This window comes from Ambystoma mexicanum, chromosome 9, assembly GCF_040938575.1.
Source record: "Ambystoma mexicanum isolate Mex_15411 chromosome 9, UKY_AmexF1_1, whole genome shotgun sequence".
Taxonomy (NCBI): Eukaryota; Metazoa; Chordata; class Amphibia; order Caudata; family Ambystomatidae; genus Ambystoma; species Ambystoma mexicanum.
In genome coordinates, this window is record NC_090931.1 from 1,261,207,492 (window position 1) to 1,261,225,810 (window position 18,319).

An 18,319-nucleotide genomic window follows, 5' to 3' on the forward strand; every position below is an offset into this window, starting at 1 on the left:
ATAACAAAATCAGTCCGGTTCTCAAGGAAGCCTCTGAGCAACTGGCACATGCGAAAGAAAGACAGAAAACATTTGCGGATCAACACAGACAAGAAGCTCCTATGTACAAAATTGGAGATGCCGTGTGGCTAGCTTCAAAGCATGTACCCACGAAAGGACCAAAAGCATTTTGTCCCAGATACCTAGGCCCATACACCATTAAGGCTATAATTAATCCAGTTGCTATGAAGTTAGCCTTACCCTCCAACATGCATATTCATCCAGTATTCCACGTATACCTCCTGAAACCTGTTCGACCAGGTACTCGATTAAAAACTCCCCCAGTTCCAGTGATTATAGATGATGAACCCAAATACGAAGGGAAGGAGATACTGGTTCAAAGATAATGAGATCCAAGTTATATTACCTTATCGAATGGAAGGGGTATGGTCCGCAAGACAGGTCGTGGGAACCCAGCGAACTTGTCCATGCGCCCCGGTTAGTTAAAAGGTTCCACTGCAATTACCCAACCAAGCCCAGCCCCAGAGTGCCAGGAATATCCTTGAGAGGGGCTTTAGAAGGGGGAGTGCTGTCACGACCACAGGCCCACCCAACCAGGAGCCTTGTTTCCTGCCCCTGTCCCTGCGTACCAGTAGTAGGGTGTGCACACAGCCCGGGGGCTCCAAAGTACCACCGGGGGCTCTGTACCAGGCTGTGAGTGGGTAGGAAGAAAAGCTGGGTTGTTTAATTGGATGGGTTAATAGCATTCATAGGCAGCCATTTCCTGCAGCCACTTCCTATCCTTCCAACATGGAGGCGGATATCCTAAGCAGCATCCCTTTGCTGCAGACTTGCCTTTTGGGTGTGGCTGCGTGCCGTTGGCTATTCAAGCCCCACCCAGGCAACGATTCTTGCTTTGCGTCATTCTGCTAATGCAGTGTGACACTCACCAGCATTGGTCCTGCAAAGAAGAAATAAAACAGCTGATCAGGTGAACACAACACAACAGACCCGATCCCACGATCCCCAGCAGCACTCACCTGATCATCTCATCCTGAATCCTGATCAGTGACTCCTTGTTTCACAGAATCTCGGCTGTTTTCAGCTCTTCCACGGACATCTGTTATCCGGCCCGTCGCGACTCTCAAATGACATCTGTTCTCCGGTTTCCCAGCACTTCAAAGGACATCTGCTCTCCGGAACGCCACCGCTTCTAACGGAAGAAAGAAAACACAAGAAATAAAGTTAGTGCAAACAACATCATGTGCATGGAATACCTGCTTTCCAGACCGCCGCCGTTTCTCCTAGGAAAGAGACACCAGAAAAGTGGTTATTGTAAACAGTAGCACGTGCATGGAACAGCAGCACTACAGACAATAAGAACATTGCGCCTATCCACTGAACAGGGCAGCAGTGGGCACATTGGCATAATAGCACTATAGAACCTCCACGTAGTGCTTATCCAAACTAAGGACTACAATATAACAGAGAAGAAACACAGTATTCACAAGGAGGTTTCTCCCTACAACCACACGTGTGTTAAACCCCGCACACCACCAGGAACTCTGTGCGCTTATAGAAGCCCTCCTGCTCACAGTGAATACAAACTGATGCACAAAGCCAACCAACAACAATCGACCCTTTAAGGACGCTTATACATGCCGCAGCAGGACTGGACATATCACAGCCAGTGACTTAACTGGCCGTACACCTATTGCACCCCTGCTAAGGAAATAGCAGGATGGAGAGCTTTGCTTCATAATAAAACAGGTGAGCCCAGACCACGGAAGTTGGAAGATCAGTGGTATGTTGGGTGGAGGGAGGATCCCTGTCATCCATCCTTGTTTACACACTCTTATACCTTCCTTCTAGAATTACACCCAGGGGTCCAATCCCTCCAGTGAAGCCAAGTACAGATTGCAGACTAAAGAGGTTTCCAGGTGTCCCCGCAGAGCTAAGGTGAGCATTACAGTTGGCTGGGTGATCGGTCCGGTTTCCGGGCCCGGCGGTCCTGGAAACCACCAAAGGAACGCCTTCTGTCTGATCGCGAGTGGCCCTGTGTGAAGGTTTTGGCTGCTGGCTTGATGAGAATGGCCAGGGATTAGGCCGTCTTGCGAGCTGCTCTTCTTTTTATTGAGTTCTTCATCCGTGGTGGAGTGGAACAAGTCGCCGCCCTCGAAATGTAGGTCTAGGATTCTGTCCTGAACACCAGCGTTGAGTCTGGCTGCCTTGAGCCATGCCGTCCTTCTCATGTCAGTCACCACACAGATTGCCCTGCTAGAGGTATCTATTTCTCGCAACAGCGGCTTCAATGATGTCCTATGCCACAGGTTTCGCTTCTGTGAGTCCTGCCTTGCAAGAGGCCTGTTTGTTAGCTGGAATATCTGGGAGCAGCCGTTGGTTAGCCACTGCCAGGATGGCATCAGCATTGGCCTGCCTGAGGTGAAGTCCCGCATTCAAGTACACCTTCTTTCCATAGGCCTCAAGCATCTTTTCTTCCATGCCCAGTAGTGCTGAAGTTGAGGTGCTCTGACAAGAGTAGAGTGTCGCCCTCCAACTGCCTGAATTTTGCATTCAGCCTCTTATTTGTTGGTTGAGAGGAGTGGGGCTTGAGCCATCACTTCTTCGCCAGAGCCTCCATGTCCTTATGCAACAGGAAGACGGATCAGGATTCTGCTTTTATGGTGAGTACTTCAGCCAGTACCCCTGACTCTGGCAGCTCCTTTTGAGGCTTGGGCTGCCAAGGAAGTCCGCTAGTCCAGCAATCCTATCATGGAATGTACTTGCCAAAAAGCGCGTGCAGTGCTCCTCCTGTCTTGTTGGTCACCTGTGTTAAAAGGGGCCCCTTTTAACATTAGGTCTGCCGGTGAAGAAGGCACAGGTACTGGAACCGAAATTACCGGAAGCATGGGCAACGGTGGTGGTGGAGGTTCAGGCTGCGCAGACACCGGCTGAGGTGGCGGTGTGGGCGGCAACATCTCCTGGATTATACCTTTAAAGATGTTCCCCAGCTGTGGAGACCGCATAAGGGTAAATAATGTGTCCAGAAAATGATCCCTGCAAGTAGGCTGGCTGCGATCCTGCAATGGTGCCGGCTGCGGTGGAGTAAAGGCCTGCTGTCTGCCCACACCTTGCGAGTACATCCCATGCATGGTACCGTGCATCACCCGTGATTGTCGGGTATGATGTGGTCCAGGTAACCGGAATCATAGAACACCAATCTGCCCTGGCCGTAGGCTTGCGCCTTTGCAGTTTGCCTTGTTGGCAGGCTTCTGTCCTGGGCGCCATCTTATCTACACGCGCCGACGTGGGCCTGGGCTCGGCCTGCATGCCTGAACGCATCGGCTCTGCCCCACCCTGAACCTCAGACGTGGGCCTGGTAGGCAGTTGGCCCTCAGCCTTGTAGCTGGTAGTGCTGTCTGAGCTGTGTGTAGGCACCCCCTCAGGCGTGTGTCCCGTAACAGAGCTAAGCTCCTCAGAACGTCTACCAAGTCCCGAGCCAGTAGGCTCCTCCGCAGTGGAACTGGTAGGGCCCTTAGACCACTCAGCCATTAAGCCTGTACCTACAAGAGCTTCAGTGTCCTTGCTGCTGGTGCGAGGGTCCGAATGACACCACCCATCAATAGGCTTCCCCGGGAAGGAGTCGCTCCTGCAGGGTGCTTTTGAGACGAGTGCGCCTACCTTCTTGCTCTTCCTCCGTACGTATTCCTTGATGCTCTCCTGCGGAGTCTTGGGGAACAACTCTCTCCACTGTGCACGCCCGTTTCTGAGGGATCGGGGTGTGAGAGGGTTGCACGCAGAGCAGCCTTCCCATCCGTGGTTTTCACCAAGACACAGGAGGCAAAGCGCGTGCAGGTCTGAGGTGGGAAAGGAACCGTTGCACGACGAGCACCTGCTGAATCCAGCCACGGTCCACATGCATCGGGGACAGACTAGGGCACCAGTGGACATGTTCCCAAAAACCTGAAAATTAGAAAAAGCTAAATATTAGGGAAAACGCATGGAATTACGAGGCTTGAGGCCTCACCCAGGAGCGCTGGTGAAAGCGGCCAGCTCCAGTCGACGCAGAAAAGAGGGCTGAGGTGTGGCGCCGGTGAGCAGGGTTAGGGGAGTGCATGCTCCCACGGCTTTGCCCCCATGCGCGTATACATTTAAAAGAAAAGTGTTATTTTTCTGGTGAAAAACGGTTTAGTTCCAATCCCTAGCAAGGAACGCCCATACAGGATGGAGGAAAGGGGGCGGGACATAGAAATACACCTTTTTTCACCCCAGAATCAAATACAGTTGTAACAGTGGATGTTGGCCTTTACAAGCCAGTTTTAAAATTAGCTATGGCTAAAAAGGACTTGTCAAAGAACTGGATGCTTAGACACGTCTGCTTCTTTGCAGGCTTTGGTCAGTTAAGTGCTGCTCTGTCACCTGCGAATGCCCATGAGTTTCTCGCCAGCTTCTTGCATTCCCGTAGCGTGTCCTTCTCACACAGCAGCTTTTTCCTTCTTCATTGGTGAGCCACCTGTCGCCCCCACACCGCTAACTGAAATACGCAGCTCTCTCCCACCAGCAGCAGACATTGTTTTCCTGTTTCAATTGCCTTTTAAACTTCCTGGGCACCAGTGTATGCAAGCAACAACTAGAACGTTCGCTAGGCTTGTGGTCTCATTCGGTCTGCATTGCTCGATTCCTCTTCATTGTCCCAATATTTTGAACATTCTGGGAAAGGAAGTCCAGTTTTAAAACTTGAATAAACCTTTCCAGTGGTCTTAAATGGTGAATGAGCCCTGGGTGATTGATAGGTTAAACTGCAGAGGGCAATTTCCCTATTCTTCATGGGAGAAGGTGTGGATGTTTAACAATAGGCCAGGAGGGTATTGGTTATGGGAGGGTTATTTCCAAGAGAAAATAAACAGGTTACTCATCGTAGTGACCACCTTACTCCTAGTCCATAGTCCCCTTTCCTCCATATTTATGGGACATCCCTCCGTCCTTTGGGACGGGACCGGAGCGCTTTGTAAAAGCATCCAAAAATTTCCACGCGGGGCCCAGCACGCGGCCGTAACCTCGCTCATCTCGCATTGCCCATCAGTCCTTTTCTATCGCCAGGTCAGAGACCTTTTAGCAATAACAGAGGAACCTTATTAGAGGGGACGGCGGGCGGCATATGGAGGAAAGGGGACTATGGACTAGGAGTAAGGTGGTCACTACAGTGAGTAACCTGTTTATACCCCTACGTACCCCTACGTCCCGCCCCCTTTCCTCCATACTTATGGGAGATTCCCAAGCACTCCTTACAGGAACTATGGGTGGATGAGAAAAAAAACCCTACTGAAAAACATTTTCCAGCATAGCCTGACCAAACTGGGCATCAGCTCTTGAACTCAGGCCTAGACAATAATGTTTATAAAAAGCTGATGGGGAGGCCCAAGTAGCTGCCTTTGCGATGGTCTCCCAGGGGACATATTTCTGAAAGGCAACTGCGGCTGCCTTGCCCCGCACCAGGTGTGCATGAATACCTTTAGGAGGCTTCAGCCTTTGAACGGAGTAAGACTCCGGGATATGGTCGCCTTAGAGGCCTGCTTACCTTCCGGATTGCCAAAGGTGGCGAACAGTTGAGAAGAGCTCCTAAGATCGGAAGTTCTGTCCTTCTAACATCCAGACAGTGTAGAACCCTTTCCGCCTCTGACGCGGGATTCGGGAAAAAGACCGGCAAGGAAATAGACTGGTTTAGATGGAACTCAGAAACTACCTTCGGCAAAAAAGCGGGGTTTGTCCGTAGGATCACCTTATCCTTGTGAAAAGCCAAGAAGGAATGTTCCACCTACAAAGCTTGGAGTTCACTCAAGCGCCTTGCCGAAGTGATGGCCACCAAAAAGGACACCTTCCATGAGAGGTGCTTGAGGTCCACCGTAGCCATTGGTTCGAAAGGCTTATGGCACAACACCGTCAGGACCACATTTAGATCCCACGCCGGGTGCAGACTGTGAATCGGTGGTCTCTTAACCACTGGATTAGACAGAGAGTAAGAACATTGGTCCGTAGATAGGTAGGTGGAAACCGCCGAAAGGTAAGTTCTACATGACAGAACGTGAACTCCCCACTTTGCTAGATGGCATACAAAGGACATTACCGTGTCAATCGTAGCCCGCCTTGGGTCCATCTGTTTGTCTAAACACCAACGACAGAATCTAAGCCATTTGCTTTTGTACTGGGACCTAGTCGAAGGTTTCCTAGCTGCCTGGATAAGGCGCATGGTGTCCGCGGACAGACCAAGGTGTTGTAAAGACCTGAACTCGGGCACCACGCCGCCAAGCTGAGTGATTGTGGGGAGGGATGCCACAGTTGTTGTTGTTCCCCCTGGTGAAGAAGATCGGGGGTCACCGGTAACCTGATCGGAGGATACGCTGACAGGTGTTGAAGTTCTGAGAACCAAAACCTGGCCGGCCACCATGGGGCAATGAGCAGAAGCAAACGGTTCACCGAGTTCTTCAATTTGCAAATCGTCCGATGAACTAGAGGCAGAGGCGGGAAAGCATAAACCCTCATGTTGTCCCATGGAATTTCAAGAGCATCCCCCAGAGAAGAGGCTCCCAAACCGTTTCTGGAGGCATCCAGAGGAAGCTTCTTGTTTGCCGCCGTAGCGAAGAGGTCCACTGCCGGGCAGACGAAGGAACGCTCTTTTCTGTTCACGAGCCGCGCGGCGTAGATATTCACACTTTGAAGTGACATGCTCCTTTTCACTCGTTAATGTGGATCGTGCGATTCACATCGCTGAGGTAAGCAGGAACACGTAATTGCCTTTGAATTGAATGTTAGCATTAATTGAGAGTCACTGCTAACTACAGAACACACTTGCTAGCTACTTATCTGACCCGGTATTTTTTTCAGTTTTTTTTACAGAAAACCGAATCTTTTTTCTAACTGTGCCTGACACTCCACGCGATTCGTTTAGGACATAGGATTTAACACTTTCAGACCTCCAGATCTTCTGACCTCGACAGGTCAGGATCCTGCTGAACCGAGTCAGGCATCGTCTTGTCCACGGGGGACAATGCGGGCAAGGGCGGAAGGGTCGGTGGAGGCACCGTAGGCAAGGGTGGCGCCGGCGGAACCACTGGTGGAACGGGTGGAGCCGGAGGCTCAGGCAGGCATATCTCCCTAAAAAGACCCATGAAATACTCTCTCATGCGGTCGGTACGCATGAGCGTCTGAGATTTGCCGAAAAAGGCATCCTCCGGAGACGGTTTCGGAACTGCCGGAGAAGGCCTCTCATGAGGAGGATAATTCCAGTGACGCAGAGGGGAGGGTTGACACACAGGCCCATCCCCCGAAGTGTCCACAAAAATCAAAGGTGCTGAACGCACAGGCAACGAAACATTGTGTGGAAGGGGCATCCGGGCGCTCCAATCGTAAACTGGACGAAACGGATGCGCACAAGGAATTTTATGTTCACCCGCGGAACCAACTCCTACACCTGAGGCCGATGGCGTAGTTGTAGGGTGAGCACCCAAAATGGCCGTCGAGGTTGTGGTGGGAACGGCCGCCATTTTGCCATCACCTGAGGGGAACTGCGGCACGTGTGGAAGTGGGGCAGGGGTCCCGGTCTGTGGGTCAACAGTCTTAATTTTAGCCTTTACATAAGGAACCTCGGCCGAGCCGGTACTATGTGGCCTGGAATGTTTCTGCGACATACCAGTGGCCAAACTAGCCTCCACAGGAAGGACCTCAGCACTGCCGGTAAAGGAGGAACTTTCACTCCTTGACCCCTCAACAGTTCTGGCATCACCACAAGAGCGGGAACAGTGAGGAACAACTTTCACCGATAAGGCCTGGGCAGGCCTCTCAGAAATGTTGGTCGCTTCAGCCTCTGCACGAGGGACCTCTGACCCAGGTCCGGTAACAGCCTTACTAGCGTGGGCCTCAAACATCCGTTCGGTAACACCAAGCCCAGCCGAGGCCTCGGGGCGCACCCCGGTACTTTTGAGGGAAGCCGATAACAAGGCCTCAGATCGAGCTCCGGTACCCCATGACTCAGTAGAACAGGGTCTACAGGCAGCCCCCACAGGAGGGGCCTCTGAGCGTGCTCCGGTATCCACAGGCCCCTGTAACGCTCACCTGGTATCCACGGGGATGTCACTCAGCCTGTTCTGACCTCTTATGACCTCAAACCCTTCCCTGGAGTCTACTCGAATGGAAACTGGGCCTGAAACACAGGATTGGTAGAGTTGAACTCCCTATTGTCTCTGTGTGCTTGAACCCCTTCTTCCCTGGGGTCCAACCCATCCCTTTGATCCACATCTCACCTTCTTTTCTTGGGAAGTGTGCTCTCCGTCCTGCTTTCAGCGCAGGCGCGCGTTGATTGATGCAGGCTTGTTGCTCCCTAGTTACTTCACTGGCAAGAGTCCGACAAGTAAGTATAATGAGTCTTTTGAACAGTTCTCTAACTTCGTTCCTTTCCTTCCTTAGATGATGGCCAGCGTCCAGGGATGGCGATGTGCTGCTGAGATAAGTAGCGCTGAAGGTGAGTGAGAGCGTGATGAGCAATGCAACCCTTTCGTATTTGTATTGAACTGAGTTCTTTTTCTGTGTCTTTTAGGTGCCGCAACGTTTTCAGCGTGGATGCTGGTTATGAAGAAGAAATGCGGTGGGTAAGCGCGGTATGCGGCGCCTCTAGATGTTTCCACGCTAACCTGGAGTGTCTTTTCCCTCTTGCAGATGGATGAGAAGTTCCGGAGACAGAGGTCCCCCAGAGCAGCTGGGATTCAGGTAAGCGTTTGAAGCTCCTACAGTCTTTAAAAAATAAGCAAAGATTTGCTGAATGCTTACTAATGCCTTTTTTCTATTCTTTTCCCTTTTCCTTAGGAAGCGGCGTGCGGGATGGGAATGACACCGCCGAAGATGCCCACAGAACAGAAGGAGCGATGAATGATGGGCAGAAGCGCTGCAAGGTAAGGCTGTTCCTAACAGTGTTCTTGTTCTTGCAGGAGCTGAGCGCAGAAGAAAGATGCAGGCCTACTGGAGACCGATCCGAACACGGTGAGTGTCACGCTGCAGGTGCAGAAAACACAAAGCATGTTTCTCAGCCTGGGCGTGGCTTAAATAGTCTCTGGGTATCCCAGGTGTCTCTGGGCTGAACCACACCCAAAAGACTAGACTGCACATGCAGTCCTGGGAACCGAAATATGTGTGGGCATCCATCTTGTCCCCATCAATGCACTACAAGTCCAATCCCCAATGTTATCCTATGGGAGTGAGTGAGTCTGGTGCCACAAGTGCCAGGTCTGACTCCAAGTGGGTCTTTGGAGGGATGGAGAGGCCCTTGATGGCCATGTAGTTGATCGTGGCCTGGCTCCAGCCTGACATCTTGGAGGGCTGGGGACATGAGGGGCAGGAATCATGACACCCCTTATGGAGACCCTCAGAGAAATCTCTGGTACAATTATTAGGCCCCGAAGGCACCTCAGGGCAATCCCCGGTCACAGAGCGATCAATGCTCCTCCCGGCTCTGGAAGAACCCGGAAAGGTATCTCCCGGCCGGGGTGCTCTGAAAAGTAAAGAACTTACCGGGAGTTTCTTCTTTTTCGTCTATAAACGCTTGAAAATGCCAAGGAGGAGTACGTCAAAACACCTCCTCCCACTGCTCCAAGCGACGTTGAAGCGCCTGGACCAGAGGGAGTCGCAATAAAAACAGGAGTCCTAACAGTGATCCGGACCCAAACACTCTAGACAAAGAGGATGGGGATCCATCCTCGCGAATCGTCAGTGACACGATGAACAATCTGGAAAGTCTAGTTTGAACGACAGACAGACTAGTAAACTATCGCTAGCGAGAGCCCGAGAGGAGGAAAAAAGGGAAGAAGATCTTCCGAGGATGCAAGCGCGTCCAGCCCCGAGCAAGCGGAAAAAAGGACTGATGGGCGATGCGTGGGGGGGAGCAGAGATGGGTGGGGTTACAGCCGCGTGCCGGGCCCCGCGTAGAAAGAGAGGAAGGACTAAAAAAAAATTGGGACATTTTTGATGCTTTTACAAAGCTCTCCGGTCCCGTCCCACAGGACAGAGGGGTGTCCTATAAGTATGGAGGATCGGGGACGGGACGTAGGAGTATGGGGGATACTATGTCTCACACAAAGGAAGCCATAACATTTCCCCAGAGGTTGTCTCCCCCCATGTGATCTTCCCTCATATAGCCACGCCAGGGTCAGGATCAGGTAGCGGTTGCCGTCCCCTGGCCACATGGGAGGATGTCACTGCTGGGAAATCAGTGATGACTCAATCGGATTCATCATAATAATTAAGTTGTGACAGTTCTGACAAATTTGAATGTGGTGGCCAAAATGGAAGCATTTGAGTCTAAACAATCTCAAGAAAAACCAATACATTCATATGGTGGACAAAATGTTTTCATTTATCAGATCCATCTGAACTGCAAACTGAGATTTACACCTTGCATCACTTGAAGTTTGGTAAGTACTTTTTCGCCCTTGATTTGATAAACTATGAAAGTATGATAGCATGTTACTTAGCAGAAATGAAACAGCTTGAAAGCAAATACCTGGACTTAGTGAGATTCCAAAAGGCAACTGGGTAGTAAGACAAAGGTACTCTTTTGTGCTTTAGGTTCAGATGAAGCTCCAAAACATCAAAACAGGGCAAAGAAAGTACTGGGTGGTGTGGGTAATATTACACAAAAGAATCGGGCTCTACCACAATTCTTTTTAGCCTCTCCTGAACCATCTACAGAAGCAAACAAAAAGTTTTAGGAATCACAGAATATGAACAATCAAAATATCACCACCTAACAGCATCCAAAGCAACGCGCCAAAAGGAAGATGTTCAACAGATCTACATATCGATCATGACTGACTAATTATGTGTATTATGATGGAAAAGAACTCAACATCTCGACAAAGGAGGTTTTTGTTAAAGAAATTCAGAAGGACAAATGAAGAATGACAGAAAAAGGTTGACAAATGTACAACAGCTTTAAAAAATACTGGATTGAACCAGACAGTTGTAGCCTGTGGGCACCAATGAAGAATGAGAACCTTCAGCTATGTAAATGTGCACGCAAAGCTGTTAAGACAAAAGTATCGGACATCATAGTGCAGTTGATGGCAGATCCTTCTTTGTTCACATGTTTGCTGATTGCTTCACAAAGTCGAACTGACATTGATCTACAAAAATGCTTGAGTAATTACAAATTCTCTGCAGTACCTGTTTCAATGTTCAATTTAGGTGGAACAATGATTTTAGCTGCAAAGAAAAGCAAGCTGATGAAGATACTGGAAAAGGAACAACATACAGAAGTTTCTAACAACATGACAGAGGTCTCTTCATTTGTTTTTTTTCCCCAATACATTTTTATTAACCATTTTCAATGATACCAGCACAGAAAAACAACAAAAACCAAAATGAAACAACTCCACCTTCTCAAACTGCCCCCCTCCAAACCCAACAAGTCAGCTAATAGTATAAAATCAACATAAGGACTGCACACTCAATAATTAAATAATTATCACTAAAATGTCTATCAGCAAGGGTACCAGTGTGAACCCTTGAGCCTTAAACCAAAGCAGACTTCCCCATAGGGTAGCTGCAAGTCACTGTCGCCAAAGTTCACAGGTCAGATTCATCCTGAGGGCTAATAATGCCCAGTAGTTCCATTGCTTTAGGACACCAGGCTCTGCGGGCACCCGCTTTTAGGTAGGTTAGCAAACTGGCCCATTCCGAGGAGAAACGCATGTGTTGTCCCTGAATAGAATAAGTGAGCCATTCCATCGCCACCAGTGACCACAACTTGGCGACCCATTTGTGTTTGTTGAGGGGGAACCCCCGACTCCCACCTCTGCGCTAGAACCAGTGCCGCCGCCATAATCATGATTGCGTAAAGTTTGCGGTCCCCTCTGGTCTCAAGAGACGACAGCAAGCCGTTGAGGCCTAATAAGTCCAGGTCTCTATTTAGGCCTAGATGAATTCCCAGCACCTGTTTGACGGCAAGTTGGACCTGGGTCCAGAATGAGTCAATTTTGGGGCAATTCCACCAGACATGAGCCCATGAGCCAGCTAGACCACATTCCCTCCAACACATTGGGGTACACCTTATTTAACCTAGTCGGTCGGGATTAAGTGCCACCTCACCATCAGTTTCAGCCATATTTCCCTAATTTGAATAGATCTGGCAAGTTTCGGGATCAGAGACCACAGCTTTACCCATTCCTGTTCGTCGATAGCCACCCCCACATCCTGTTCCCATTTGTTCATATACTTCCTTGAATGCAGAATATCCTGCCTTTTAATAAGTTTATAGATGGACGAAACCACCCCCCTAACCCCAGAGTCAGTATCCAAATACTTTTCAAACTGGGTGAGGGAGTGTGCTCCCGCCTGCCTAAGCGACTGCTGGGAAACCCAGTGCCTGATCTGGAGGTAGGAATATCTCTGCATTTCCCCTACACCAAAGTCTTTCTTACACTGTCCAAATTGTTTCACCTCCCGCCCTCCAACATATCTCGAACCATCCTACAGCCACCCTGGAACCAAGGGAAAAAGGTCAGCGTGTTGGCAAATGCTGGAGTGAATTGTGGGTTTCCATGTAAGGGCGTGTACGGGGAGGGGAAAGTGGTGATGTGTGTTATACTAAAGGCTTTATCCCATGCCTCCCCTGTGGTTGATGTTATATCGCTGCATTACATTCGCGACAGCCTGTCCTGCTTCGGCACCCACAGAACTCCATCCAGGTCATTCCCCACCACCGCACCATCCATCTGCCTCCACACCTTCCCCCTATCATTACTCTGCCAGTCCCTAATGACTCTAATCTGAGCCGCAAGATAGTAGACCTTAAAGTCAGGCTCCCCCACCCCACCCCTGTCGGCCGATGCTTTCATGAGGGACTACGCTATTCTCGGGCTCTTTCGATTCCAGACAAAACTACTGGTTATTCTTTGTAGGGATTTAAAGAAAGACACCGCGATACTCATGGGAAGTGCTGAGAAATGGCAGAGGAGGAGGGGCAGGATTGTCATCTTTAGGGCGTTGATTCTCCCCAGCCACGAGACTTCCAGGGGTCCCCAATCCACCAGTTTCGATTTCACCTTTTGGAGGAGAGGGGGCAGGTTTGCTTTGTATAGATCCGCCATGGACCTTGTCAGGGAAATAGCCAAGTACTTCAGTGAGGGGTCAATCCACTTGTAATTGTATGCCTTCTTGAGGTCCTGGACCTCACTTACTGACAAGGTAAGAGGGAGCGCTTCCGATTTGTGGGTGTTGATTTTTAGGCCAGCAACTTGGCCGAACCTGTTTAACTCCCTCGCCACCGCCAGCAGTGAGGTGATCGGCTTGGTCAGAGAAAAAATCATGTCGTCGGCGAAGGCTGCTACCTTATGAACCTCTCCTCCAAACGGGACCCCCGCTATGTCCTCTGCCCCTCTTACCGACTCCAGGAAAGGTTCCAAGTGAAGGGCGTAGAGGAGTGGCGACAACGGGCATCCCCGCTGGGTACCCCTTCCCACCCAAACCGGGGCTGATACCTGGCCATTTATTGCTAGGCGGATCACTGGGTTGCGGTAGTTTGCTCTTACTAGTGATATGAAGCCCAGGCCAAACCCCATTTTGCCCATAGCTGCAAACAGGAATCCCCATTCAACCCGGTCAAACGCCTTCTCTGCGTCTATCGCCAGGAGAAGGGCCGGGATGTCCTTTTTCTGAGCCTTTTCGATCAAGTTGGCCAACCTTCTAACATTATCTGAAGTTTGCCTCCCTTTAATAAAACCTGACTGGTCACTGTGTATTAGTTTGGGGAGGACCGTTTTGAGACGGTTGGCCAGAACCTTAGCGTGAATTGTAGCATCCACGTTTATCAAAGATATTGGGCGATAGGAATCACAGTCAGTCGGGTCTTTACCCTTCTTGTGTATTAAAATGACTTTAGCTTCATTCATCGAGTTGGGGAGAGTACCTGTTGACCCTATGCTGGTGAACAATCTGGTGAGGACAGGAATAAAGACTTCTTTATGTGTCTTATAGAATTCGGATATGAACCCATCTGGACCCTGGGCTTTGCTGGGCGGTAAGTTATTAATAACCCCCCTAACCTTGTCCGACGAGATCTCCAGGTCCAGCGCGTCTCTATCCTCCTGAGCGATCTGCCTTCTCCCCGCTAGAGCGAGATAGGCCTCCTGGTCTGTGCTTATAGACTCCCCTGATCTGTATAGGTCAGAATAACATTTGCAAAATTCCCCTTCAATGTCAGGATTCTTAGTAAGAAGGACCCCTGCCTGCCCCTTTATTTTCAAGATTGTTTTGTCTCCGGCCTCCTTCCTTAGCTCTCTGGCAAGCAAACGGTCCGCCTTATTGCTTCTAATGTAGAACCTTTGTCGCATGGCCAGGAGGTTCCTCTCCGCCGCCCTACTCTGTATAAGGTTCAACTAACCTCTCACTACTCTATATTCCCTTTTGGTGGCTGTTGATATCCTCCCACCCATTTGAGACATGATCTCCTTGAGTCTAGCTTCCAGTTTTTGCTCCTCCATTCTCAGCTCCCGTTCCCTTCTGGCCTTGGTTGCTATGATCCTACCCCTTATAGTGGCTTTGAGGGCATCCCACCAAATTTGGGGGGTTGATTCCTCCCAGTCTTTTTGATGGGAGAAGTCTAGAATTCCCTCCTCAATCTCCTTAACCAGGACTGGATCCTTAAACAGCGGAATTGGGTATCTCCAATTCCAAATACCTGGGGCCCACTTTGGTCTGGTTAATGTGAGAGTCAGTGGTGCATGATCTCCCAGGGTAATTGCCCCCACCTCCAGAGCTAAAGCTCTTCCCAACAGCGGCTTCGAAATCCAGGCATAGTCTATACGTGAGTGTGACCTATGGGCATGAGAGTAGAATGTGTATCCCAGAGCATCACCGTAAAGTTCACGCCAGGCATCTACCAGAGCCAGATCTTCCATTTTCTTCACAAGGTCGCCCAAGGGTCCCCCCTGTGTGCCCCATGAGGTGGTACTCCTGTCTTTGACGGGGTTCCAGGCTAGATTAAAATCCCCTAACAAGAGGATATTCGCCTTCGCAAATTTCCCTAGGCGAGTGACTATCTTTTGTATATAGGGGTCCTGTGCTTGATTTGGTGCGTACAGAGTTGCCAACGTGAAGGACCCCCCCGTTCCCTGAAGTGTCACCTCTAAGTATCTGCCTTGGTCACCCTTCTGGATATCCCCAAATGACAAGTCAAACCCATCTCTCACTGCTATTAGGACTCCCGCTTTCTTACTGGATTGTGTAGCCTGTAGCAAAAGAGAGTATCCCCGAAATCATATCCTATGGGTGTCTCTAGAATGTACATGAGTCTCCTGCATAGCCACAACATGGGGATGTTCCCGCCCAAGGAATCTCTCCACCTTCTTCCTCTTAGCCTGGAAGTTAAGGCCATTCATGTTTAGTGAAAGCACTTTTAGTGCCTCTGAGTTAGCCATATGGAAAAGTTATATGGAACCTGATATGCCCAATTGTGTCCCCTGTACCCCTCGCCGAGCACGCCTCGGTGTGTGCAGTCCAATCACGGGCCGCTACCCGAACCCTCCCAAGCTTGACCTTGGACCCCCCCGTACCCACTTGTCTAGGCTAATCCGACTGGCACCAAGCCCCCCACGTGGCAACCCTACGTGAGCCGGACTCAATAACAAACCTAAAACTCCCCCCTCTGGGTATGCAGGCACTCCCCTTCCCATTCCAAGATGTCTGGTCCCTCCCTCCTCCCCGAAGCCCCCAGAAATGTGTAGGCAATCGCCTCTGATTATTTTATATGCACGTTAAAATTCAACCTGTGTGTGCCCTCCCCAGGGTTAGTACATAGCTAATGAACATGCGCCTTAATTTACTTGCAGACCCCTCGTCCCGGGGGGGTCCTCTCGTTCTGGATTCTGGGCCTGGGCGAGGGATCCTTGCTGGGATTGCTTACGCTCCCTCCTTGATTTCTTAGGGCCCGCTTCCGACCATTCCCAAGGCTTCCGTGATACTGCCCGCCCTGTTGGGGAGGCTGTTGGCAATGGCGCGTCGTTCTCGAGGCCTGATAGCGCAAGTCCTTGGTCGCATGACATAATTTTATGATGCTTCCCCTGCCACAGAAAGGTAAGAACAAAAGGATGGAGCCATCTGTAGCGCACTTGCTTTTCTCTAAGATGAGCCAGGATCGGGGCCATGCGGCGTCTCCTATTTAGGGTAGCTTGAGATAGATCCTGATACAGCTGGATTTGCAGACCATTGTGGGTTATCTGGCCCGCCTTCCTGGCTGCTTGCAAGATACTTTGTTTCTGGGTGTAGCTATGGAACGCCACCAGCACGTCCCGCGGTCGCGCTCCCGGCTCTAGCTTTCTTGGACCCACACAGTGGACCCTGACCACCCTGATGTCATCGGGGTCCTGATGCCGCAGAACTAGTGAGGCTTGTGGTCCGCCCGGAGCTCCTTCTCCTGCAGCCAAAATGCGGGGAGGGCACCAGCAGCTTTGTTACAGCTTCTACGTGCTGGTTAGTAGAAGCGGTGCGGGAGCTCCGGGCAGTGCGACCTCACACACCCGCCGCCATCTTGGACTCCGGTCTCTTCATTTGTTACGGAGGACAGATCATCGGTAAACATATAGTAAACTTATAAACATATGTTTATATGTTTATAAACATATTCAGCAGCTGACCTTTACAGAATGGCAGAATTGCAAGCACTGCAGTAACAGTCATAAGTGAAGACATGCCATGACCTTGCAATTGATTTCAACAAGAAAATTTAACCATATCTGCTCAGGTATGATGAAACTCATTTAGTATTTGATAACTACCTAGATAATGCACTCCAGAATTCCATGCGAAGGAAATATCACGAAAAGCAACACCTGTTGAGTACAAAATGACAGATTCTACAAATATATATGCAGATAATCAATATTCACTACTATATGTACACTTCCATGTGTACTACAATCATTCATAAAGCTGGTACGGTGTGCATGCATCAAAGGACGGTGTGCTGTGCATTGCAAATGCTGAGCTCAGTCACTAAGGTGCACAGAATTGTGTAAGTGTGGTGGTGATTAAGAGCTCTGCGATAACAATTTTGTAGATGCTGAAAATGAACTGGGGAATTGGAACTGTGGAACACCTCACTATTAGGGTGTCGCTAAGACTAGGGGAAGTAACTGTAAAAGGGCTTAGAGCCACAGCAGAAGACGGAAAGCAGCCTTAGCTGCTCATGTATTGCATGAGCCAATAAGTTGCTGATTCTTGATACATGACTTTATTTAAGTAGACTCTTGGGGACTTGTGGCCAGACTTCTGTTTATCAGATGTAAGCACAGCTAGAGGCAAGCATGGTAAAATACATACAAGAAAACACATCCAAAAATGGTTAATAAATAGTATGTGTATTCGATAAAAGATGACTGTTTAGTTTTTACGCCATAAACCAAGCACATTAAATAAAACAAAACAGTTAACTGACTTTATCTACTTTTAAATTGGTAGGGTCTTTTCAACTATTTTCCTAGTTTGTTGAGAACTACTGAGTATTCGTATACTGATAGTTTCCACTTGAAGCACCTACTAAGAACATTGTATAAATCAACATTATATCCTACAAAGAGATCACCGTTTGAACCATCTATGAACACTGCTAAAGGAGATGGCGATATACTGAACAGAATTTTACGACGGATGCAATAAAAGCATCACAAAAATTGTAGATGCTAGACAGGAAAACACTAGCCTGCCATCACAGCATGCAGCACAGGGGCAAGCAAAAAGAAAACAAGAGAGTATTACCTTGAATCGGCTTGAGACTCCACTGTCTCTATACTTGCAAGTTCCTTGTCCAGTTTCTCGCGATGACTCACAATCTAAACAGGGGATTTCAAATAGTATTTAATAATAATAATAAATTACATGTTCTGATTGTAACATACATTTATTTGCAATGACTGATGATGATCCTCATAAGGTCCTCTAGACGGGGAAAATGACTTTAGCCCAATCATTCACCTCTAACTCACGAGGCATGAAAAGCACCACTCATGGTCTATTGCTAATAGGATGTGATGTGTGTAAATAATGCAAAGCTTAAAAAGTTCTCCAGATTAACAGGAGTTGGTGAGGCCTCCGGGTGTGTTGGCACAGTATAAATGGTAAAATAAGCACAGTTTTCCTTTTCTTTTACTGCACTGACAGACGCCAGCCCCACAGTTTGACAAGTATTACAACTACTTAAGCAATAGAACCCGAGCATCGGGGGCATTACCGTCCCAGGTAATGCCCCGGGGCCCATAGGTAAGGACCCGCGTGAAGCGAGGGCCTTACCGGAGGCCCCAGG

At 49.4% G+C, this 18,319-nt stretch overlaps 1 protein-coding gene across 2 annotated transcripts in view; it reads right to left on the reverse strand.

The window, feature by feature from the left end:
* Positions 1-18,319, reverse strand: part of CCDC93 (coiled-coil domain containing 93) — a 2,015,088-nt gene that overhangs the window by 1,006,617 nt on the left and 990,152 nt on the right. For both annotated transcript variants that reach the window (XM_069616593.1, XM_069616592.1), the window contains one exon: positions 17,776-17,849. In XM_069616593.1, coding sequence (XP_069472694.1) covers positions 17,776-17,849 — 74 coding nt within the window. The remainder of the gene's footprint in view (positions 1-17,775; positions 17,850-18,319) is intronic.